This window comes from Hoplias malabaricus, chromosome 10 (genome assembly GCF_029633855.1).
Source record: "Hoplias malabaricus isolate fHopMal1 chromosome 10, fHopMal1.hap1, whole genome shotgun sequence".
Classification (NCBI taxonomy): domain Eukaryota; kingdom Metazoa; phylum Chordata; class Actinopteri; order Characiformes; family Erythrinidae; genus Hoplias; species Hoplias malabaricus.
In genome coordinates this window covers 20556465-20582340 of record NC_089809.1, presented here as the reverse complement: position 1 = coordinate 20582340, position 25876 = coordinate 20556465, and the positions used below count along the sequence as shown (strand labels likewise).

General features: G+C 38.8%; 2 protein-coding genes across 5 annotated transcripts in view; both read left to right on the top strand.

Moving 5' to 3' along the window:
- Positions 1 to 67: 67 nt before the first annotated feature.
- On the top strand, positions 68 to 17674 carry iqgap3 (IQ motif containing GTPase activating protein 3). 2 transcript variants are annotated; one of them, XM_066682419.1, is made up of 39 exons: positions 68 to 335; positions 927 to 1014; positions 1125 to 1281; positions 1497 to 1574; positions 2291 to 2367; positions 2958 to 3025; positions 3109 to 3222; positions 3697 to 3875; positions 3972 to 4053; positions 4133 to 4296; positions 5783 to 5870; positions 5955 to 6118; positions 6571 to 6731; positions 6876 to 6991; positions 7112 to 7275; positions 7409 to 7499; positions 7684 to 7851; positions 8012 to 8154; positions 8664 to 8834; positions 9007 to 9090; positions 9170 to 9241; positions 9344 to 9413; positions 9527 to 9735; positions 9850 to 10002; positions 10281 to 10444; positions 10551 to 10775; positions 11070 to 11210; positions 11848 to 11932; positions 12509 to 12741; positions 12863 to 12995; positions 13138 to 13240; positions 13923 to 14070; positions 14199 to 14286; positions 14444 to 14656; positions 15508 to 15668; positions 15792 to 15920; positions 16133 to 16241; positions 16390 to 16449; positions 17087 to 17674. In XM_066682419.1, exons 1-39 carry the CDS (start codon positions 302 to 304, stop codon positions 17243 to 17245), a joined length of 5046 nt encoding a protein of 1681 aa, XP_066538516.1. In that variant the 5' UTR covers positions 68 to 301; the 3' UTR covers positions 17246 to 17674. The 2 variants fall into 2 exon arrangements, with proteins under 2 accessions (XP_066538516.1, XP_066538517.1); XM_066682420.1 differs by having other exon boundaries at positions 16390 to 17229.
- A 7016-nt stretch (positions 17675 to 24690) lies between these two features.
- LOC136708471 (transcriptional repressor p66-beta-like) overlaps positions 24691 to 25876 on the top strand; it is a 32263-nt gene continuing 31077 nt past the window's right edge. Inside the window, exon 1 of one of the 3 annotated variants that reach the window (XM_066683049.1) lies at positions 24691 to 24802. The gene's annotated coding sequence lies outside the window, so the exon portion shown is untranslated. Of the gene's footprint in view, positions 25583 to 25876 lie in introns of all 3 variants that reach the window. The other 2 variants (XM_066683051.1, XM_066683050.1) reach the window with 2 other exon arrangements.

Here is a 25876-nt window from a genome sequence, read left to right as displayed (position 1 = left end):
TCATCGGTTTTAGCCAATCAGAGCGCGGCGGGATATTCAAACCTGTCTGAGAGTAAACAGTCCCTCCGACATTCAAACAGACGTTACAGTTTACCTCGAGGTGAAATTTTGATATACCAAATAACGAGTTTTTATTTTTTTTAAAGATTGGTTTCTATAGAGCGAATTGGATTTTTAGGTTTAGAAAGCGATTTAACTGAAGTGGTAAATATTAGGGCTCATATGGTTTTTGCAAGTTAATGTTCATCGTTGTGTCTAGAGAGCGTTTGTGTTGTTGAAGCTCCCAGAAACGAAGGGGAAAATGGGTGAATCCGAGGTTGGACACCGGTCTGGCTGTAAGTAACTGTAAACCTTATTATTTCTGACATCCTCATATCTTAGATGCCATGTAAATAACATCCCTTAAAATGTTCAGGTGATTTGTAGGTCATGCAAAAGTCCTACCTTCTCGCTAATTAATATGTGCAGTTATCATGTGAAGGGGTAACAGTTAGGGATTTTAAGCTGTCAGATGTTGGGCCTTGCAAATAATTGTTGCCAACAGATGTCCTATGTAGTACTAATCGTCTTCTAATTTCTGAGCATGTTATATGTATTATCATTAGTACATATCCAATTACGTGTTTCATTACAGAAAGCAAAAAAAAAAATTTATATATATTTGTTATTGAACTGTCCTAAGGTCTACGCAACCGTATAGTGTTGAAAAGAGTGTTGTTCATAAGTGTTAGATGGAAGGTTTGAAGGTTGACACTACTGTCAAAATATTACATTTATCTATTATCATTATCTTTTTAATTTCCCTCTGGGATCAATAAAGTATCTATATCAATCAATCCATCATCTTGTTGTGAAGCTTCATGTCATGTGAATATTTACATTTCATTATTCTTTAATTTCTTTCACCTGCCATGCTTATTTTAAAGATGAACGTTTGACTGCCGATGAAATGGATGAGCAACGGATCCAAAATGTGGCGTACCAGTATCTGTGTCGCTTAGAAGAGGCAAAGAGGTGAAATTCTTCATAATATTATTATTATTTTACAACACTTAACCACTGCTTTAAATCTCTTTGCTCTTTCTGCGTTCTCCAAATTTTACTGACTATTTTTTTTTAAACAGGTGGATGGAGGCCTGCTTGAATGAAGAGCTTCCAGCACCGACTGAGCTGGAGGAGGCACTTAGGAATGGAGTTCTTTTGGCAAAGCTTGGCCACTGCTTTGCTCCAAATGTAGTTCCTCTCAAGAAGATCTATGATCTCGACCAGGAACGTTACAAGGTCTGTGATTTTAAAATGAATAAACAAAAGAAAACTTGTATATTATGGCAGATATTACCATTTTGTCTTATTAAAAAACAGATATTTCCTTAATTAAGAACACACTTAAGTGTAGACAAATTATTCATAAATATATATTAAGTGTAATATAGTATCACAAATTTGCATGAATGTAAGCCAACACAATGTTATCACCTGCATCTCTGTGTCCATAGGCGGTAGGCTTGCAGTTCCGTCACACTGATAATATCAATCACTGGAGGAATGCAATGGTAGAGGTTGGACTCCCAATGGTAACTTCAGATCCTATGTTCTTTAATGTGCTTATTGTATTTAAGTGAACTTTTACTTAATACTCCTTTCAAAAGTTTTTTTTTTTTTTTAACATGTGAATATTTGGTATAAATTATTGATGTAGCAATATGACATTTCTAGTCCAAAATGATAACTGTTTTGTGGCCCTATTGGTCATTTTGCATTCTTTAAAAAGGGATTTTTATTATTATTATTATTATTATTATTATTTATTTATTTTTTAAAATACTTTAACAGACACAAACGTAACTTATTTATTCTACATATTTACAATGGTTAATGGGTCATTAAGGGTCTTGGCCCCAGTCTCTTGTTAGTCTGTTAAGAATGACGTTCTAAGCTGTGTTTTACATTTGAACTGTTTTTTGAATTAATTACAATATAAAAAAAAAAAAAAAAAGCCTGTTTATGTCTAAGAGATAAAGACAGGCCAGAAATCGGTAATGTTAGAGAGTTGTTTTAGGTTTAAATCAACAAACAAAAAAATCACAACCATTATGCTCTCATTAAAATGAAGTTTAAAGGCCCTTAAACACAGGGACATTCTTAATATGTAATTATTGTCCATTAGAGATCAAATCAATATTATTTTCAAATAATTAATGATGTGTGCATCATATATCAGCTGCCAATATACCTGTAATATATATATATATATTTTCTTTTATTTAATTAATTTTTTTCTCCCCCTCAGATCTTCCACCCTGAAACCACAGATATTTATGACAAGAAGAATATGCCCCGAGCTGTCTACTGTATTCATGCTTTTAGGTTTGTACCAACAGTTTTTATTAAAGATCCATTGAAATGAAGTACCTTCTACCCTCTGTATCCACAGAGATTGGTTCAAGGACCAACCATGGTTTTCGAAATTAGCTTTAGGCACATGTGTTTGCATGGTGCAGATGGGCATGGCAGTGTATAAGTTCCGGGATCATTTTTGGTCCACACAGGTGTTGGGTCATGTTGAGCACAGGCTGGACCCTCCTTGAATGTGTGTTCCTTCAATATAGTCTTTTCAAAGGTTGGAGGAATCAGACCCCGTCAGATAATTTGTGTGTATAGAGCAGGGGTGCTTCTTTACAGGGTATTTTTTTCTGCTCACAGGTAATCTTCTGTGTACTTGTGTCACATGCACACTTCTGTATTTTAATGTGTATGGCTTTTTGGAGAAATTACACCACATAGAAACTTTCTAGATATTGTTCTCAAATGTTTTCAATGTGGAAACTGGTTACAGAGGGATGACTGCACAAAAATATATTCCTTTGATTGTAATGAATGTTATGGTTAAAAATGTTGTTAAATATTTCATTTTTTTTTTTCTGTTTGATTATTTTCTTCCCCTTTTCTTTGTGTAGCCTTTACCTCTTTCGTCTGGGTCTGGCTCCTCAGATTCACGATCTGTGTGGCAAAGTCAAGTTCACTGGTAAAACAATATTTTGAATACACAGTTTCATAGACTTTTTTTAAAGACTTGTTTTTACAGTTTTTTTCTTTACCTTCATCCAGAGGAAGAGATCAACAACATGAAGCTGGAACTGGATAAATATGGAATCCAGATGCCTGCATTTGGCAAAATTGGAGGAATCCTAGCTAATGAGCTCTCAGTGGATGAGGCTGCTGGTAAGAATTATTAAGTCACAGTTAATGGTTAATATTCTTGCGACTGTACAGATGTCTATATGGATGCTGTTTGCCATGTAGATTAGACTGTGGTTTTGGTAGGATGTTGTGGTGCTGGTAAGTAGTTTCAGGGAATGATTGCTTGTTGGACATACAGGTAAAGTCTAGTGGAATTATCTGACATAATGGTCCAAAATGGATGAGCTTGTATGACCTCAGAGACAAATATTATAAAACTAAGCAGTTTTTGTCTCATAGAGTAAGCCACTAAAGTAAAATGGTAACATTGGTAAATGTATTCTGGAAAAGCTCTGCCTTGTAAAATGCCTTGTAAAAACAGTTATTTCCTCAGGAGCTTATTTGCTTAAAATTTTTAGACATTTTTTTTTTAGAAGACCACCTGATCTGGTCTGAAATGCAGCCTAAATTTAGAACATGAAGCTCTCTTCAGCTGACTTTGCCTCTTGTGTACAGTGCATGCAGCAGTGATAGCAATTAATGAGGCTGTAGAGCGAGGATGTGTGGAGGACACAGCACGAGCGATGTACAACCCCAACGCCATGCTCACCAACCTGCAAGAGCCACTTATGGCCATTTATCAGGAGATGCTGCGCCAGGGTCGTGCTCACAAAGCAGCCCAGGCATCTGCTAAAGTGAGGGACGCTCAGAATTCTGTTTTTCAAATCGCCCTTATTACAAACAGAGAATAAAATATGTGGCCATTAAAATTCTTATTTCAATGTGTTTAGGGTAATGGCTCTATGGAGAAGGACATTTATGAAGAGTACCTGACCCAGAGTGAAATTCAAGACAGCATCACTAAAGTTAATGGTGAGTTGCACAATATAATTAACTTCATTCTATACATTCTCTTTGACATTGTGGTGAGGTGTATGTGTTTGTTTTGTAGTGCGAGCAGCTGTGGAGCTTGTGGATGAGGCTGTAGAATGTGCCGATTCCTTGGCTTTGCTTTCAGCCCTACAGAGCCCTAGCTTAGCCCTTAAAGGACTACACAGAGACAACGCTGACTGGTACCTGGAACAGCTCACATCAGACAGAGAGCAGAAAGCCCTGGTGAGAATCTGACCTTTGCATGCACTTCAGGGTGCTTCTGTCGATAAGGAGAGGACAAACTACAACCTAACACATCTTATAGTTTGCTAAACATTTTTTAAACAGTGAAGAAAGATTGTTTTTATTCAGGCTAAATTAATGTCTCTGCTACAAGTGTTGGGATTTGTTTTAGAACCTGCTGTTAAACAGTTCAGTGCATGAATGGATATTTTCAAACCTACAATGTGGAGTTTACTGTAGGGTAGGCAATATGCTAATATATATGGGCAATATGGCAAAAAATTTATCACAATTTTTAAAAAATATTTATATAACATTGATAAATAATGATCACAATGTGAAATTTTGTAACGTTGTTAGTGTTTTAAGACAAAATCCCTCTTAAACAATAGAGTGGATACACCAATTGTTTTTAATGTTAATGCTTGTATTATCATTATTTAAATTATTCAATGTTTATCAGAAAATATTATAGTTTATCTATAGTACAGTTTGCAATTTGTGCATTTAAGTGAAACTATGGAACGTTCTATTGACACATTTCTTACCTTTATCAGTGATGTGTCTATTGTGATACACATTGCATTGTTTACTTTGTTTCAAGTCTGGTAAAATGAATTTGAACAACAAATTCACAACAGTTGTGTGTCATTTTAAACAACTGGGCTTTCCAATTATATATTACAGCACAGTGCAAAAATCTTAGGCACTTGAGAAAGTTATAGCTTCATAAAATGCTGATGTTTGGATTTGAAAGCTTAAAACTCTGATACCCTGTCTAAGCTGGACCTTTAGAGGTTAATTCTTCTGTTGATTTGTCAGACTGACGTCTGAAAAACTCCTTTCCATTGTGATCCCACACCTTTGATTCTGAACTCTATTTCAGAGTGACTCATCTGCAGGAAGGCCCATTTTAACTGTGTTCTTGCACTCCAAACTCAATAGTTCTACTTAATTTAATTTGGACCAAATAGGCTAAGCTTATATAGGGCAGCTTTGTATTAAGTATTGATTTATGAGTCATCATCCAATACCTTTTTTTCAATAAATTCTTTACTGCATTAAAACCAGGTTTGCTTCTGGTGTACTTTAATAAATCTCTGCAATGGCTGGGCATGTCAGATAGAAATGTGAAACTTTATTATCTAGTATTACAGCACTTACTCAAAATGAATATCAACACAAAAAAAGCCTAATACTTGGAAAGTACTTTCTGAATATATAGAACTGGAAATATCAGAAATAAATTATTAACATGATATATATATATATAATTTTTTTTTTTTGGAGGGGGGGGGGGGTAAATAAATAACTTAATTAAAATTTTTTAATAAATGTTTGTGTGTTCCTATAATTTTTATTGTAATCAAAGACTGACACAGCCAATGTAGTATGTAATTGGTGTGGTTGTTATCCCTAGGATGTGTTTCCTTTTGAGAGACTATAGTGCTTTATGAAGGTATTCCCATGTGTGTGTTCTCAACAGGATCTGGGATGTGTGGACCCTCTGGAGAGGGATGAACTGCAGGAAGGTGTCAGTGTAGCCAATGAGGATGCTCAACGCTCCCAAGCAAGTTAGTTGAAGCCCTGAAACAAACCTTGAATTCTTTGTTTTTGTGTAACTAGCAGCAGTTGACTGGGTATTTGTGTGCACACAGTGCTTCAGGCAGTGTCCAAGATAAACGAAGCTCTCCGACGCGGTGAAGCACGTCAGACAGTGCGTGCTCTAACGAACCCAGACGCTCACCTCCCAGATGTCTACCCTTTTGCAGCTGGACTTTACCAGGGAGAGCTCTTGCATCTGCAACAGCAGTGCCCCCAGGTGGCTAATATATCTCATGGATTTCTGTGGTTGAATCTGCCTGAGAATCAAGTACTTTTAAGCAGTGTTCAACCTTCTGCATAATTAGTATGTAGCCATGCACATTTAGAGTTGTGTGAATTGTTCAGCGTTACAGATAGGAACGAGAGTAGTTTAATACAGTTTTTAAAAGTCTCATGAAAGTTAACAAATAGGATGCCTGAAGCTTGTAATTTTTATTTCATTTTATTATTTACATGTAAGAAAAGTTTATAGTTGTAAAATGTTACTAGAACCAAAAAGACAAAAGTGTTACTAGAGTCCAAAACAACAGACACACAGACTACTAAATGCATATACATATCATTAAATTTTGTTTTTCCTTTAACATGATCTGTGGAGGATTTTTTCTTTTTTTCTTTTTAAACTTAAGCAAAGTAAGGTTTTTCATGCTGAATTTGCTCTGTTTTTAGGGGGAGTTGCAACAGGAGGAGCTGTTTGTAGCTGTAGAAATGCTGTCTGCAGTCGCTCTAATAAACCAGGCGTTGGAGGCCAAGGATATGGGAGCATTTTTTGCCACTTTGCTCAGCCCTGCAGCTGGCCTCTCTGACATTGACGAAAGCTTAATGCAAAGGTCAGGCATTAAATTACAAATGCAAAGGTTTTTTGCTGTGACAACTGGATTCCTGTCTTTCATGCTGGATTTGGAGATGTGTATATATCATTTAAAATACTTTTTAGATATAATTTATGTATTTTAATTTATTTCCCAATTCAGGTATTTTGAAGAGCTTTGTGAACTGAAGAGTAAGGCAGGTAGAGCTCTTCTGACATGGAATGAGCTCCAGACTGGACTCAACACGGTCAATGTGGCAGCTCAGGAGGAGAATGACCGTGAGTGCATGCTGCTGCCTTTTCATTTATTAACGAATAATGCTTATTTTCACTCCTTTCTCATTGTGTGTATATTGTAATTCTATATGCTGTTGTATTTTCTCTTTCCTGTGGAAAAAGAGATCCTGACAATAGGACTGATTAACCAGGCCCTCTGCCGGAATGAGCCTCAGAAAACTTTGGCTGCACTGATGCTTCCCTCTAGTGGCCTGACAGATGTGCAGCCACAAAACGGCAAACGCTATCATGACGTACTGACCCGTATCAAGAAGCACAAAGCAGAGGTGTGGTATTTTGGAAGATAAGCTGTACATTGTGAACAAAGTCTTTCTCTTTAATTTATTACACTGTTCAATTATATTCTTCTGACTAAATGTGTGATACTGTGTATCTTTTTGTTGAATTGTTTACCTACAGCTGAGTCGGGACCCTGCAGCAGAGCTATGGTTAGCAGACATTCAGGAGGGTGTGAGACTAGCCAATCAGGACACTCACAGAGCACTGAAGAGTTCAGTATATTTTATACATATCCACCACAAAAAAACATATTAGATATTTCTTTTTTTATGCTCTTTTTGATCATACAAATATATATTTTTTTATTATATTATTTTATTATTTACTTGCATTAATACATTATTTTAGTTATTTATTATTCATAATAGAATATTATGTGTGGTTTTTGCTTTCAGTGTCTCTGGGCCTGGCTGCTGTCAATCAGGCAGTGAAAGAAGGAAAGCCGTCACAGACTCTGCGAGTACTACGTCTTCCAGAGGTGGCACTTCGGAGTGTAGTGGCAGAGTGTGCAGACGGGTATCAGACTGAACTAGCTGCCTTGCTCCGGGCAAAAGCCATGGAGGGTGAGTGTCAATATTTTGGATATATTTCACCACTAAACTACTTCAGAGCCCTTTGCAGTGTTAATATATACAGAGAAAAATGAGTTCCTGGGCAAACTATAATGCTCTCCATTTGAGTGCACTGAAAAGTATAAGCTGATGTGTTTCTGCTTCTGATCAGGTGATAACAAAAGCCAGTGGCTCAGGAATAAGACTCCAGATGGCAGCTCTTACTACTTCCATCTGCAGAAGCTGGAGGGAACCTGGGAGAGACCACAGGGCTTTGTACAGAACAGTGTTTTCCTAAACCATGAAGAAGTCCAGGTATTCAAGCTCTGCCTTAATGTGAATAATCAAAGCACAGAAGGGTATCTTTTTATAAAATACAAATAGAAATCTTTCTTTACATGTCCCCTGTTAAATATGTACTTTCCACCTACTCACCTTTTTGGTTTTATGGCACTGCACTGTGTGTTTATTATAGAACTACTGATACTACCCAAAAAATGAACCATAAACACAACTAGTGCAATAAAAGCATATAATGCATTGCTATAATAATACTTTTTTAGGTAATAATGACATAATTTCCAGTTGTCATAGTTTTAACATAAAACGTCTGTAAGGTAAGGTGTCCACAAAGTGCTCATTAGATTCCAACAATGAGCACACTCACTGAAACAGAAGTGTCTAAATTCATCTTCTTTTGTTGGCTCACTATAAAACTCTCCTGATCTGCATTCAGATCTGCTCCCTTCAAGTCTGTGCTGTGTTTGTATGCAATTTTGATGAATAAGAACCACTTTTTGCACATTCTCCTTACACTTCTGCAGATGGTGTGCAAGAGTGTAACTCTGGCCCACAGTAGAGATGTGCAGTGGAAAGCCAGTGAGGGAATGGTTATGCAGCTGCAGGCCCATGCACGTGGATTCCTTCTCAGACAGAAACTTGCTGAACGCATGCATTTCCTAAACACCCATCTTCCAGCCATCATAACAATTCAGGTGAGTCACCATCACTATTGTAGGTGTAAATTTATTGCTGTAAAACTGTAGGTTTACATTATTGAATGATGGTCATCAAAGTATAGTAATGTTTTCTAAATGTGTGTTTTTTTTTCCTCTATTCATTTTGCTTCTTTTTGTCTGTTTTGTTTTTTTCTTGGGTGTGTCTCAGTCTCACTGGAGGAGGCTCCTACAGCAGAGGGCCTATAGGAGAAGACTACAGCACCTTTACCAAAATTGGAGAGCAGTGGTCAAAGTGAGAACATATAATAATCTTCTAAAGTCCACAGAAGGGCTCTTTTTTTCATGTGAGGTAATTGTTTGTACATTTTCAGATCCAGGCTACAGTTAAGATGTGGCTGGAACGTAGGAGATACCTTGCTCGCAAACACTACTTTAGGAGACATGTGAGTCTTGCCTCATTATTTAGCTTAGCTGCAAGTTAGATTTTAGCATGTTTCTGGAAGAATATCTAACAAAATCTGTGTTGTATTTTGTTTCTCTGCTAGGTGGGTGCCATTATAAAGATTCAAGCTTTCTTCAGAGCCAGTAAAGCCCGTGAAGAGTATAGAATGCTAGGTATGTTCTGTGGTTCTCATAAACAAAAGCCCTTTTTAAAATGTTCTTTCCCATTTGTGTTTTTCACAAATGTGTTTGTATGTGTATCTGTCTGTATGTATGTGCTGGTGCAGTGCACTCCAGCACTCCCCCACTGTCTGTAGTGCGGAAATTTGCCCACCTGTTGGAGCTGGGGGATGATGATATACGACAGGAGGGGGAGCTGCTGCGTCTGAGAGAGGAGGTGGTGCGCACGATTCGCTCTAATAGGCAGCTGGAAGCCGACCTGGACCTCATGGACCTCAAGATTGGCTTACTGGTCCGCAACCGCGTTACACTGCAGGTTGGGACTGCATAGAGAGATGCTGACTTTATGACACTTTTTTTCTTGTACAAGGATGCAAATCGTTTTTACAATTTTAAATATGATAATTTTATATATAATCCTTGCTTGTAGGAGGTAGTATCACACCATAAAAAACTAACTAAGAAGAATAAAGAAGAGCTGTCTGACATGATGGCTTTGGAGAAGCACAAAGGACTGAAGTCTTTGAGTAAAGACAAACGAGAAAAGCTGGAGACCTATCAGCATCTCTTCTATCTGCTTCAGGTACACTTTATCTTATAGTTGTTGATATGGGAGTTCTAGGCCAGTGTGGTTTGATCATTTTTAATATCATTTTCTGCTAATACTGATACATTGGAACTAGATCCAAATAGATTAGTAAATAAAAGTAACTTTTTTTTATATATATATTTATTGGCTTTATGTATTTCAGCTATATACAATTTTTTATTGTAAAACAAAATAATGTTTTTTAAATGACCCAATCAGTTAGGAGAATGTTATTACAGATTTGTGCTGACTATCTTTATGTGGATTTTCAGACCCAGCCTTTGTACCTGGCCCAGCTCATCTTCCTGATGCCACAGAATAAGAGCACACGTTTCATGGAGACTGTTATCTTCACACTTTTTAACTACGGCTCTGACTGTAGAGAAGCTTACCTACTGCTGCAGCTCTTTACTGCTGCCCTGCGTCATGAGATTAAGTACAGTTTACACACATTTATGTCTACATCGCACTGCACTTAAGCAAACTTTCTACCATGTTGTTGATTACTCTTGTGCTATAACAAATGTGTATGCATTTTATAGACTGAAGGTAGACCAGCCTCAGGAGGTTGTGACAGGGAATCCCACAGTTATAAAGATGTTGGTAAGTTTCTACCGTCATGCCCGTGGCCAGAATGCGCTGAGGGAAATCTTGGGTCCGGCAGTGCGTGAGGTTCTGCAGGACCGCACACTCAGCATCCGCACTGACCCTGTGGAAATCTACAAGAGCTGGATCAACCAGACTGAGAGTCAAACTGGCCACAAGAGGTCAGTACTGCATGCACTAGTACATCTGCTTTTCACAAGGGATACTGTGCTCATCATGAATTTTTGGCCAGTTCTGATGTAGAAAATCAAATCCTTTCATTTAAATCTTCTAGCTCATATAATATGTTTTTTTTTTTTTTAATATCAGGAATTAAAGTACTGTACAGAAATAAAAATATACTATAATAAGTAATAAAAATATATTATGGTTTATCCCTAGTTTTGAGTAAATGCTCCATGCAACAGTTTATGTTTTAGAACTTTTCTTTGTGTTTTATTTCTATGCTTTCACAGCTCTCTGCCATATGAAGTGAGTGCTGAGCAGGCTTTGAGCCACCCAGAGGTGCAGCAGCGTTTAAACATTGCCATCACTAACCTGAAGACTCTGACAGACCGTGTACTCCACGCCATTACCAGCAACCTTAATAAACTGCCGTATGTACACACATATATATTAAATTTACTCACATAAATGACTCTGTCCTCTTGCTGCTGAGGGACCTGGTCAAGGTGCCTTCTGTGTCCAAAACCCTTCTCAGTCCAATGTCCAATGCTCAATTCAGTGTTCCCTTGCATTAATAACAACAACAGTTCTGAAAGTAAGGATTGCGTCAGTCCCCTTTGCGGTCCTTTTTATACAAATTTTCTACTAATTTTTACTTTTTCCTCAGTTGAACATTAATTGCCTGTATGTGATAGGTTTAACAGACATTTTATAAGACAGGAACACCATAATGACCAGCGCTCTAACCATAACTCAGTGTTAATTCTTCATTTCAAACAGCAGTTTAAAAGCTGAAATGAGCAGAAGTATGCTTTTTTCTGAAATGGAGAGAATGTCAAGTTGATTGAGATATTGAGAATTGAGATAATGAAACATGTAACAAAATATTTGGAAGGGGGAAAAAAATATGTAAATGATGAAGTAAGTGACTTTCCATCCTGTGTGCTTCAATATATGTACGCCACATCAGCGTGCGTCTCAGTGACAAGCTATTTTAAGTTGTTTTACAAAAAGTCTTTTAAAGCCTAATCCTTCTTAAAAGTGGCTATAATGGCTCTGTGTGTTTAGGTATGGGTTGCGCTACACTGCAAAAGTTCTGAGAGACTCCCTGTATGAGAAGTTTCCACAGGCCAGTGAAGATGAGATGTACAAGGTAAGCATTTCCCCTTTCTTACTGTATTTAAATGGGACATACACCTCTTTTCAATAAGTTTTCACAGTACCATGTAGTGTCAGTCGTGTCACAGTTCCAAATGGCCAACATAGCCCCTTATTCCACCTGTCTACATAGACCTGTTTAAAATAACTGGTTTCAGCACCTGTTCCTTTAAATGAGAATGAGCCACAGCTTCTTTTTTTTTTTTTTCATTCTCATTTCCACCATGTTTAATAAGTACAATTATTTCTTTTAATTGTATGTTATACTCTGAATAACCTGGTCTTTGCATTTTCATAGAAAAGCAACAACAACAAAAATAAAAACTCTCAGGTCCCGCACTGCATTTGGAGAGGCTCAGGCAAAAAGATGTGACAATTTTAAAATGTCTGCAATCTGCATAAGCTGCAGCACTACTAAGGACCCTCTTTTTATCCCATGTTTTCAGACAGGGCAGAAGTTATTTTTCTCTGAAACAGTCTTGATTTTGTATTATATTGCTGTAATTACAGAATTTTTGGAGAGTTGAAATCTGAATGCATGTATGTAACTAACTTGTATGTGTGTGGTCAGATTGTAGGTAACCTTGTGTACTATCGCTACATGAACCCAGCGGTTGTGGCCCCAGATGGATTTGATGTGGTGGAGTTTGGAGTAGGTTTCAATCTGCTTCCGGACCAGCGAAGAACTCTTGGCTCAATTGCCCGAATCCTGCAGCACAGTGCAGCGCACAAACACTTTCATGGAGATTCTGCACATCTTCGTGCTCTCAATGACTACATCACACATACCCACGCCAAGTTCAAGTGAGAAGTTTAATAGTGAAAACTTTAATTTATATGTTTTATTCCCTTTAATACATCAGTGGGTTTTTTGAGTTTGTGTTCTAGAGTTACTGAAAAAGAATATTCTTCATCTTCCTCACAGAAAGTTCCTACATGCAGTGTGTGATGTTCCTGAGCCTGAGGAGCGCTTTAACATTGATGAATACTCAGAGATGGTCATCCTCAACAAACCTGTCATCTATATTTCTATCGGAGAACTTATTAACACACACAAGGTATGAGCCTCCCTTGCTCTCTTTTCATGTTCTCTTTTAACATTTTCATTCTCTATTCTCTATATTTGACTGTCTGACTATATTCTATGTTTTATTCAACTATAAATATATTTGCTAAAATAATGTGTGTGTGTGTGTGTAGCTTCTACTGGAGCACCAGGACGCGCTGTGTCCTGAACAAAATGACCCTCTCCTCATGCTGCTGAGGGACCTGGGCAAGGTGCCCTCTGTCCAAGCCCTCGTCGGTCAGTCTGTCCCCAAATATCCACCCTACCCTTAATCTCCTGACACTATTCTTAGTATAGTTTAACCTTTTTAACATCTCCGTTCTGTCATTGCCCTTTAAAAAAAAAAAAAAAAATAGTCCATATATAATTTATGACTGTCTATGATTTATGAAGAACTGCCCAAGTTTATAGCTATTGAAACTGTATATATGTTATTTTGCTGTTTTCTATATATACAGGGAAATTTCAGCATAATTCAGTTATATTAAAAACATTCAGGTATGGTGAAACTGCACTATAGAGAAAATTTGAATCTGGTTTCTTTACAGTAGTAGAGGTGGGTATCGGGTTGTGCTGTTTGAAACATATTTAATAAAAATTACTAGTGAACGTGTATGTGTCAGCTTTCATGTATAATGATTATAATGGTATAGCAATGTTCTCTCTACTATTTTGTTTAACACTGTTAAGTTTGTCAGGACTTGTAGGAGAGTGTATTGAACATTAGTCAATGTGTAATAACTTTATGATGAAACCTTTTAGAAGCCTTAAAGGCTTATGTTGTCTTGTACCTATTACGTCTGTGCTCAAGTATTTTTAGTTTCTTGTAAATCCTATATCTTTACTATTAAGCTAGTTTGCATATATTTTCCCCTATTATAGTGTTTGTTTTTAACTTGTGTTTTTAATTGTGACACAGGAGAGGGAGTTATAAATTCTGCAGATCCAAATCTGGAGCAGACTTTGGCTCAGTATAATAAAATGGAAGTTTCCCTGACCCTCACCAGCAAGTTTGATATCTTTAAAAATTCAGATGACAAACCTGATGCCAGAGGACTTCTGCTGAGGTAAAGCTGGAGGCTTGTCAATTCTGTCTGTCTTTTTGGAAAGATGAACTTCATATTGTGACTGTGCACTAGTTATATAGACCACACACGTGCCGTTTTTGTTTATTTATTTATTTATTGCTTTCCAGCACCAAGCAGCTGATAATTGATGTCATCCAAGCTCAGCCTGGAGACACACTTAGTGAGGTTCTGCGTTCCTCTATCTCTCAAGATCAGGTACAGAGAACCTACATAGAGACTATGGTTCTGCCTCTCTGTGTCACATTTTTTTGTCCCTCCATACTTCCAAAACACACAAGTGAGTAGAAGACAGAATTGCCCAGAAACATTGATCCATTTAGTCTCCCCTGTGTGTCTGCGTGTGTGTGTTTAGGAGGTGCAGCATGGCTGGATGATGCACCGCCGGGCACAGCGGGATGCCCGAACACCAGAAAAGATGAAGAGGAACCAGTCTCTGATTGCCGACAGCAGCCTGACTCTGGAGGAGAAAAAGCGTAAGATCCAGCGCAGCCTGAGGAGGCTGGAGACTCTGGGAGTGCTCACTCCACCAGACTCTGAGACTCAGATCCTGCAGCTCATCGCCAAGGTACACACACTCACGTTCCTTGACAAAGTTAAGGTTTATGTGCCTGCTACATAAACTTAATGGTTTGCCCAGAAACAGTGTGGTCTTCTACCAAATATTTTTGCGCCACCTTATGCCTTATTATAAACACACTAACACCAGAAAATGTCACCTCACGACTTTCCTTTACAATATTCCAGGCAAAGACACACACCCACATAAAATAAGACAAACTCAGCAGCCCTCCTCTCCCTGTGTTTCTATTCAAGCATGCGCGTTTCAACATAAGCAGAGGAAAATGCAAAGGATAATGCCTCTTCTAGGTCGACCTGGTAGGCGGTCCACCAAATAGAATGATTTTATCCTTGTCAACCCCCATTTGTTTTTGTGGGTGTCTGATTATGCCTGGGTGTGGCATTGGGCTTGAAAATACATAAAGAGCTCAGGTTTATTAGTGTGCATTAGTACATTTGCATTATATCTACCTTCAAAACACAGAAATGTGTTTTTATTAGTAAGTTTAATAAATACAATAAATAATTTTTAATGTTGATTGCCCTTATTACTGTTGCACACTCTTTCCTAATTTGACCATTTATACTTTCTGTAGAAATGCAGGTTAAGGCCCAGCTGATTATTGTAGCCATCTTCAAAATTGAAATACAGCTTGTGAAAACCAAAGGCTTTATTTCAGCTATTAACCGGATGAATTGGAATTTGGATATTACTGAAGGCAGATCACTTTTAAATAAGCAATAATTGAACACTTTAATGTATTTGTTATATTCATTACTATTATTATTATTTTTTTTTTTAGCCATTGGACGGTTTCACCTTTGTATTTGTGTTACACACTTCTGTGTCTTCCGTAGGATATACGTCACCAGCGTCTGTATCGACAGAGACGCCAGGCTGAACTTGTGAAGCTCAGACAAACGTTGCACAGTCTGCACTGCAAGAGCTCTTTTCACTCTGAGCAGGTTGACTACTACAGCCAATATATCTCCACCTGCCTGCAAAACCTTACTGCCAGGTAACTCACACACTTATATACTATTCACCAAGGAATCAACAAGCACATACAACAACTTACAACAGATAAAGACTCTGTATGGGGAAACGTGTTGTGTTGATTTTGGTGTCCTCTGGATCTCAGTCAGGTTAATGGGAAAAAGACAGCAGACAGTAAAGGCAAGAAGGTCAAGCAGCCTATACTCACCTACACAGCCGCTCGCCTCCATGAGAAGGGAGTCCTTCTGGAGATCGAAGACCTGCCCATTACACAGTAGGAGCACATTTCATGCTAAATACATTTTGAGCAGATCTTGGATATTTTCCCAGAAAAGGCCACAATCTTTGCTCTGACACATTTGATCAGTGTGACCTGTTACCCTGGATCAGTACACACAAGACAACTGATCTGAAGATGCATGTATGTTTGTTTGGTGTCAGTTTCAGATAACTTTTTCTTTTGTTTATACTTCTTTCTGTCTGAAGGTTTAAGAATGTGATCTTTGACATAATACCCAGCGAGGAGGGTGGCACCTTCATGGTTAAGGCTCGATTTTTGGGAGTAGATATGGAACGCTTCCCCTTGAAATATCAGGTAATTATCAGACTTCAGATTTTGTGGCATTTTGAGGGTTAACTACAGGATAAAAACTCATTTGTAGCGTGTAATGTTAAGTAAACATTATTTGCAAATCATTGGTGGATGGTATTTTCTGTTCATTTGACCCTGTTTCTGTGTGTAGGACTTGCTGCAGCTCCAGTATGAAGGTGTTGCTGTGATGAAGATGTTTGATAAGGCCAAAGTAAATGTCAATCTCCTTATTTTTCTCCTCAATAAGAAATTCTTTAAAAAGTGAGATGAGCCATGGTCAAGTCATACGCTACATGTGTTTTCAGTTAAAACTACAACCTACTTCTTAGCTTTTCTTTATTTCATAAAATGGGAATTGCACTTTGTCATTGTGGGAGGAAAATTTAGGGAAACAAAAGGGGAATATATAGGGTTATTTTAAGGTGGTTGAAATCATGGGGAAAATACAGCTCTTATATATACATGTGTGTATGTGCACTGTCTTTGTCTCATTTATGGTTATGCTCTACTTGGGCACTGATCCAACCATTTTATATTCCAGTAAGATAAGACGCAGCAGCTTGACAGGGGTATATTTTATATAATTCCAGAACTGGGTTATCTTTTTCTATATATGGGCATCCTTGACACTAAATTCTCTGTATTATCAATCTTTATATCAGTCAAGCTGCTAGCTTTAAGTATATTTTTTTATATGAATTATACTGTATCAAAAGGACAATCATCTCTGCATTTTTATCCTAATCTGACTGTTTTTCCTTTTTCTGTAACATAAACAACAAATGTATGTTGTATGTAAAGTATTGATGTCTTCTGTTATATTCTATCAGTTAATTTCCATTTTTCAGGCCTGTTGCCTTCTGTGCATTATTAATTGCTGGCACTTAAACACTCTGCAGCATCGATATAACACTCCAGTCCAGCCATTTGGTGTATTTTTCCCACCACTTAGAAGAGCTGTACTCCAACTACACAAACACACTCCAGCAGTACACTCTGCATGGTAATCTTTGCTTTTCTAACAAGCCTGGAAAAGCATGGAGTCAGACACTCACGCTTTACTTATATATAAATTCCGCTGCTAATCAACAGGTTTTGAGTCCAAGGCACTAGTAGCACGGCTGATTAGGGAACATGCAGTTCTTTTTTTCAGCTTTGCTAGAGCTGTTGAACACTAATGTTAATCATTCAGCTCACTTAACACCATTTAGTGTTTTTGTCCTATAACATCTTTTTTGAGTGTTTTCATAGTTACCGGGGTTAGAAAATTGTCACTTATCTGTAAATATTTTCTGTCTGCTTTTTCCTTCATAATCTTTTTCTGTTCCACTTTTACTTTTTTCAGTTGTTATTATGTTTGTTTTTGACTGCATGTTATTCTTAACTATTTTACAACTTTTGGTAATACTTGATTACTAAACTAAACTGTTTTAAAATAAAGGGACATTTCTCAAGCCTAGGCTGTGTTTTATTCAAAGTACTGCTTTCAGATTAGCTCATGCAATCGATTTAATCCTTGGAACATTTCTCCATCTCAGACTGTGTTTTAGAAGTTAATTGAATGGACAAAATAGTTGTGAAAAGCAGTGGATTCTAGATGACAAACTAACTAGAGGAAGTAGCAATATAATTAAGGAGGATCAAGTTCTGGACCTCAAAGCAATAACTCCTAGTGAAATATCTTCATTCAGAAGGGCCAAAACATCTTATTGTACTTATTTCCTATTAAAGGGCCTATATCCTACATTTTGTCTTATTTTATAGTTTTAGAAGATCTCTTTGGGACAGTATTGTGCTCCAAGTCTCACTGCATACTGAAACTTGTATTTTAGGTTTTTTTTATTTAGTTTTTGAAGGGCCACTTGTGAAATGCTAGGCTATCTATTTACAAGGGGCCCAAAAGGTGTGTAGTTTACCAACAGCTGATACTTGCAAAGATGAAAAATAACATATTTAAACAAAATACCGTAGGAACAAAGAGGAACACCTTAGCCCTCTTTAAATAGTACAAGAATTACTAAAATAGTTTCATGTTTGTTAGCACTTTATAGCGAGTGTTTGGGATGCCCCAGCAATACATGAGAATATTTTAATCTAGTTCAAGAAGACCTAGTTATTTTCATGTTTTACTAATGCAAGTGAACCCCTAGAATAGTGTTTCTTAAATACTGGTCTCAAAGTAACCCTATAATGATCCTAGTGAAGGAACCCAGTGGTCTGGTGGGATGTCAAGTTATATTATACAAATCAATGCAATAAAAATGTACTGATATAACAAGGGCAGTTACACCAACATTAGTTTTAACATGAGATATAGTGTTTTTTTTTTTCTTTGGGCTGGGCCAGCCTAGAAGAGTCATATACACTGACTGAGACCTATTGTTGAAACACGCATGCATCAGTAGGAACAATTAATTCAGACGTATTTCACAGAGAGAACTTAAGGTGGTACCACTATACGTCTGTTGTTCAGCCATATTTCACATTCCAGTTCATGAACTAAATTTGGAACTGTTCAGAGTTCCTCTTTTCCCTGGACAAGTTCTCATTTTGGGACCTAAGAAAATGCTTGTTCAATTGTTCAAGGGGTCAGAGAGTTGAGAGCTGAATTGGGGCATACTCATGCCGCTTCAGCGCTGTAGGTTCACCATCCACCGCTGTGCAGCTCAGTGTTTTACTGGAGCCTCGAACAGAACTGTTGAACGTTGTGGAGGTAATGTTTATCATAGTCTCTATGTTTGCAGACTGTTTCTGTGACCCAGCCTTTTGTTTTCTACTACATATTTAATAAACAGAAAGTCATCCTGTCTGTCCCCATAACGACACAAATACACGGACACATCTCACCGCTACTGACTTTCTGATGAGTAAATTAAATCTGCACAGCTTTTTGTTTAACTTTACACTAAAACTATTCTTAAAGCCAGAACACCTGAGTGAGGTGTTACTCAAAATAAACAAGGCTGTGAATTAGTTACAGTACCGTTTTATCAGTCAGACGCTTACAGAAAGTCAGTAATAATTAAATAAATAAATATCTAGTTCCAGCGATGCCCTGTTCCTTTATCAAGTGTAGATTACTTGTTTGATAAAATGCTAAGGCGCTTGGTTTTAGAAATGTTCAAAAACTTAAATGTTAAAATGTAGCTTTCTGGTAAAGGAGTTGCTTTAATGTCATTTCAGCACGGTGCTTCAGGTTTGTAGCGTGGTATGAACAGAAAATAACAGGCTTTCTATATGATCATACACACTGTCAGCAACTGACAAGATGAACTATTTTTATAGTTTGTTATTATTGTAAACATAGATATTGATATGAAGTACCAAAGGGTATGTATTTGGGTTTTCCTGTTTGGAAATACCAGACAATCCTGGTTATATGGCTTATGGTGGTCCACCGCCTAGTTTCTCTTTGTACTTCTTAATCAAATTTTTTAACAATAGGATTTTGATTTCTGAGTTTAAGCTGAAATGAATAATCTGATGTTTTTATGCTAAAGTTTACTTATGATTAAATAAGCAGATAAATTTGGAGTGAACAAATCATTTACAAAGAAAGTTTAATTGCTATGTGTATAAATACAAATATAATGCAGCTTGTAGACACAAGCTATGTTTTGTGAGTGAAACCATGACCACAGGAAATTGTCTGAAATTGGATTTCCAACCTTTTTCGAATGGTGTTTCCTGATTCATTCATTATCTTTAACTGCTTGTCCAGTTCAGGGTGGCGGTGGGTCCGGAGCCTACCCGGAATCGCTGGGCACAAAGCAGTATCACCCCCTGGAGGGGATGCCAGTCCTTCACAGGGCAACACACACACACACATTCACTCACACTCACACCTGCAAACACTGTTGAGTCACCAATCCACCTACCAATGTGTGGATTGGAATGGGAGAACACACCAAACTCCTCACAGTCAGTCACCCGGAGCAGGACTCAAACCCACACCCTCCAGGTCCCAGGAGTTGTACGACACTACCTGTTGCATCACCTCGCAGCCCTTGTTCAGCGCTTGTTAATCATATCTCTCCCACTGGTTACGGGTCTTTTCTAAGTGTGACTTTCAAACAACCATTCAGCCACTCAGCTGTGTAAAAATTAAGCTGAGTGCTTTTCAGTTGTTGTGATAAGCGTGGACAATCGGAAGGCTGGGGAGGCATCAGTGTTGCAACAGGTATTGTCGCTGTCACACAGCTCCAGTGACCTGAGCTTGTAGGGTCTTGCCTGGGGTGACCGAGGAGTTGTCTGCTTGTGCATCCACAAAAAAGGTGTCCAGAGATGTGACTGAGTGTGTGTTGCCCTGCGATGAACTGCCACCCAGTCCAGGGTGTGTCCTCACCTTGTTCCCAATGATTCTAGACCCACCGTGACCATGAACTGGATAAGTGGTTATAAAAAATTAATGTCAAGGCTTCATGTCCCTAGATCTTGATGTTCTTGTGTCCAATGTGCAGAACATCATTAAACCCTTTACAGCCCATGGCACTGCAGCTGACCTCCCTGGACATGGACGGAAGAAAAATGTTGACTAAATAATGCATGGAAGGATTGTTCAAACAACAAAAGAAACCCATTTTCCAAATTAAAGCTGACCTGATTACACAGTTGAACAGTGTCAGCTCATGCTATGCAATACCATCTGAATGAAGTGGGATGCTATCCAGGAGAAAACCCCTGCTGACAAAGTGAAGTGAAAAATAAAGTTACAATAGAGTTTACCAGAATTTACCTCAAGAATCATGAAATCTGAAAGCTACCCAAGAATAATGGAGCATGATGTTAGCCTCAGTGTCAGATTGCTTTGTCTCATCAGAGGTCATGGGTCTTTCAGAAGGACAAAAAGCCGTTTGGGTTGACAGACCAAACATCAGGTGTGCTGGCAGTTTTTGAGTTCTTCCACACATCAGCTAAAAGGACAGTACCTTTTGGAGGTGTGAGCAAAATAATTGTACACATTTATCATTGATTCAGCATTATTCCCATCAGGGTTCCAGGTCTGGTGACAGTGTGCCCAACATGTTCATCCCAGCTTTGTCCTTTTGAACCTTTCACTGCTGCCTTTCCCTTGTGGGTGATATGGATTTGTGTGGACTGTTTGCACTCTTCCTATTTGCCATCTTTTCCTTCATTTGAGATGCAACCACATATTGTAAATGAGTGGGGAAATTAGATTGTTTTCTTCAGGCAATTTTTAAATCTTTAATTAGAACAACGTCACAGAAATGTCCCAGCATCATCTTCCTGGCCAATGTAGATTCATAATTCGTCACTGAATATCACTTTCATCCACACTCCAAGATTGTTTCCCTTTTAAGCCCATTGTAACCTTTTTTTAAATTTGGTTTAGTTGTTAGTTCTATGGTTCGTTAGGATTGTCTGTATGTAATTCACATTTTGTTCAGGTGATTTTTTCCAGTACTTTCACAGATATTGACTATTGTTTCCCCCCATTTTTTAAAAAAGTATATAACTTTGAGTTATCTTTCCTGAACCTCTGTGGTCCTTGGTATTCTTTTATGTTTTCCAATCTTAACTTTCCCATTTTATTTATATTTTCACCAACCACACACGTGATTGGGAACAGCCAACATCTTTTCTTCTACTCTGCATGTTAGATTTCCTTCTTGAACAAATGCTATAGTCTTATCCAACGTTTTGTTTGAGAACTCTCTTATAGTCACTTTCACACATGCATGGTAATCTAGACCTTTTCTGGACTTTACTGGATGCTCCTTAAAAGTGTGTGAATGCAAATATTTGTGACGTTTGTCCTGTCAGCCCCAGTACAAAATTGGGGCATAATCTGAATGGGCCCCTATGTGAATAGTCCAGTGCAATTTACAGTGAATTCATGCTATGCCTCCTGCAAACGCTGCACACACGCTGCCCCATCTCTATGTGTGCAAGAGCAAATCTAGAAAATGTCTGATACCTGATTGTCTATGAGAATTCATATGTGAAAACTGCTTTAGCCAAGTCCACTTTTTAAGGTCTACAATTATTTTTTTAACTGAAATTGTATTAGCATTTTAGATCTTTGTCAGTTTTTGAAATACTAATTAAAAGATGATTTTTTAGATGATCAATTTTTTTTTTTGACTCAGAGATTCAATATTTTTCTCTACTTGATTTTAAAAATGTAATTAATTTTCAGTCATTCATTCATTATCTGTAACTGCTTATCCAATTCACCTGGAATCATTGGGCGCAAGGCAGGAATACACCCTGGAGGAGGCGACAGTCCTTCACAGGGCAACACACATAGTCACACATTCACTCACACCTACGGCCACTTTGGAGTCGCCAATCCACCTACCAACATGTGTTTTTGGACCGTGGGTGGAAACCCACGCGGGCACGGGGAGAACACACCAACTCCTCACAGACAGTCACCTGGAGCAGGAATCGAACCCACAACCTCCAGGTCCCTGGAGCTGTGTGTCTGCAACACTACCTGCTGCACCACCGTGCCGCCCTCTAATTAATTTAAATATTCTAATTTACAAGATTCCTCCGGGTGCTCCGGTTTCCTCCCACAGTCCAAAAACACGCGTTGGTAGGTGGATTGGCGACTTAAAAGTGTCCATATGTGTGAGTGAATGTGTGAGTGTGTGTAACCCTGTGAAGGACTGGCCTGTGAAGGACCCACCACGACCCTGAACTGGATAAGCCATTTGAGACAATGAATGAATGAATGAATGATTTACAAGTCACTGTGAGGGATTTGGTGTCTTCTCCCTGTGTCTTTGTTGGTTTCCTCTCACAATCCAAAAACACATGTTGGTTGGAGGACTGACTGTACAAAATCATCCACGGGTATGAATGTGTGTTGCCCTGTGAAGGACTGGTGCCCAGTAAAAGGTGGGTGCCTACCTTGTCCCCATTTATTCCAGGTATAGGCTCCAGACTAAAAGTGACCCTGAACTCACAAAGTTGTTATACATCCCCAATTCCAATGAAGTTGGGACGTTGTGTAAAGCATAAATAAAAACAGAATATGATGATTTGCAAATTGAATACACTACAAAGACAAGATATTTAACGTTCAATTGGATAAACTTTGTTGTTGTTTTTTTTCAGATATTTGCTCATTTTAAATTTGAGGCAAATTAAATTTGTTGTCATATTTTGCGCTTCATGATGCACCACACATTTTCAATGGGAGACAGGTCTGGACTGCAGGCAGTCAAGTCTAGTACCCGCACTGTTTTACTATGAAGCCACGCTCTTGTAACACGTGCAGAATGTGGCTTGGCATTGTCTTGCTGAAATAAGCAGGACGTCCCTGAAAAAGATGTCAGCATAAACCTCCAAAACCTGGATGTACCTTTCAGCATTAATGGTGCCTTCACAGATGTGCAAGTTACACAAGCTATGGACACTAAAACACACCCATACCACCAGAGAGGCTGGCTTTTGAACTTTGCGCTGATAACAATCCGGACAGTCTTCTTCCCTTTTTGGCCCGGAGGACACAACATCCATGACTTCCAAAAACATTTTGAAATGTGGACTCGTCAGACCATAGGACACTTTTCCACTTTGCTTCAGTCCATTTCAGATGAACTCGGGTCTAGAGAAGCTGATTGATAATGATTTCAGTTTTTAATGTAGTGCCACCTGAGGGATCGAAGGTCACGGGCATTCAGTGTTGGTTTTTGGCCTTAAACTGTTGGATGATTTCTCATACAGTTGTTCACAAAGTGGTGAACCTCGCCCCATCCTTGTTTGTGAATGACTGAGCCCTTCAGAGATTCTCCCTTTATACACAATCATGAGACTCACCTGTTCACCTGTGGAATGTTCCAAACAGGTGTTTTTTGAGCATTCATCAACTTTCCCAGTCTTTTTTTGCCCTTGTCCCAACTCGGAACGTGTCGCAGGCCACAAATTCAAAATGAGTGAATATATGCAAAAAAACAATAAAGTTTATCTGTTTGAACATTAACTATCTTGCTTTTGTAGTGTATTCAACTGAATATAGTTTGAATATGATTTGCAAATCATCATATTCTGTTTTTATATATGTTTTACACAAAGTCCCAACTTCATTGGAATCTTGGGTGTATAATATGAATGAATGGTTAAATGAATGAATAGTTTGAGGTAAGCCAGACAGTTCAGTTATTAATGAAAATTAGTTTTAATTCATACCTGTGGTTAGCTCGTTTCCTATGAAGTAAAGAGTGGTGCGACCATCCTCTTAAGCGAGGTGATGCCATAATTTTTGCCAGGGGTAGTAGTCTACATCCTACACCAGCCCCATTCACATCTTTCCGCCGCCTGTCTCCACCCCCTCGAGACGACAACACACGGCCGTGAGCGCGTCACCAGCTGCGGCCAATCTGCGGCTCGCGGGCGGCGCCTCGCTCTCGGCGGCCGCCAATCCGCGGGCTCGCGCTGCCGCCGGTGCCTGAGACTGAGAGTGAGAGTGTCCGGAGATAACGGCAGCGTCTCAGCATCCACACACACGCACACACATACACACTCTCTCTCACTCACACACACACACACACACAAGCCGAGCGAGAGGAACCTGCGGGCCGAAGGCGAGGAAGGTGAGACCGAGGATGCAGTCGCGGCCCAGTGGCACAGTGGAGACGACCCCCTACACACACCAGAATAATAGTGACAGATGTGTCCCGAGAATGACGGACGGAAAGGCGTGATAAGTCTTACTCTAACGCGCGGCAGCTCGTCGTAACCGGATATTTCCATCCTGTGAGATTTGTTTTTCTTTAGTTTCTTCGCATGGAGGCGTGTTGACAAGCCCGCAGAAGTAAACAGACAATAGCCTACTCAGGCAGATATACATGTGATACGGCTTTGTTCTTGTTGCAAGTTCTCTTTCCTGACACATTTCAGACCCTCGAAGGGTTCGGATCCCCCTGTGCTGCGCTGTATTGTTCCTTCGTGTGTCTCTTGGGGTTAAACCCAGATTGGCTACGAAAAAAAATGCCTGCGCAAGTACAGTAGCCCCGCTGTAAACACGGTGTGTGCGTATGTGTGGCTACATTAGTATTTCAGTCCGCTCGGGAGTGCATGCATTTTTTTAATCCAAGTTGGATTTTCTGCGATGTGTGTTGCCGTTAAGTTGTTGTGGATGGCAGACCTCACGGCTCAGTTCTGTGGGATGAAATAGAGAGATCACACCATCAGCCATTTACGTAAGTGGAGACGTGTTCACCCTCAACTTGTTTCGAGAGCATGCAAATGGCTACCTTGTAATGTCCTATTTATCACTGCGATGGTGATGGTGGGCTTGATCGTGTGGGAAGGCAGCCTGGCAGAAGGTGGTCTGGAACGGATTTTAACACTTCTTCAGCTACTAGCACCAGGTTGACACTTTACTTTCACTTCACTTTGCTGTTTTGTATTGTTTTACTGGCCTGAAGTTGACCGGTTGGTGTACGTTAGCCTAGATCCCAAGCTGAATTCAGTCCAAAGCTTTGAGGATTTTCAGAGCAAAGAAGATTCTGTTGATTCAGTAGAATGGATTTAGAGTTTATTCGGAGTCAGCAGACCCAGCCGTATCAGCCCAGGAGTTACTGCACTTCATCTTACTGGTGGTGTGTGCTCTTCGGTGTAGTAAAAGTTTACACTTTAAGTCAATAGTTTGAACTGGGTTTATT

Coding starts and splice junctions, on each gene's coding strand:
- iqgap3 (XM_066682419.1), top strand. CDS start 302: ATGGGTGAATCCGAGGTTGGACACCGGTCTGGCT. Junction 1,282..1,496: donor TCGACCAGGAACGTTACAAG/GTCTGTGATTTT, acceptor CTGTGTCCATAG/GCGGTAGGCTTGCAGTTCCG. Junction 7,852..8,011: donor CCGGGCAAAAGCCATGGAGG/GTGAGTGTCAAT, acceptor GCTTCTGATCAG/GTGATAACAAAAGCCAGTGG.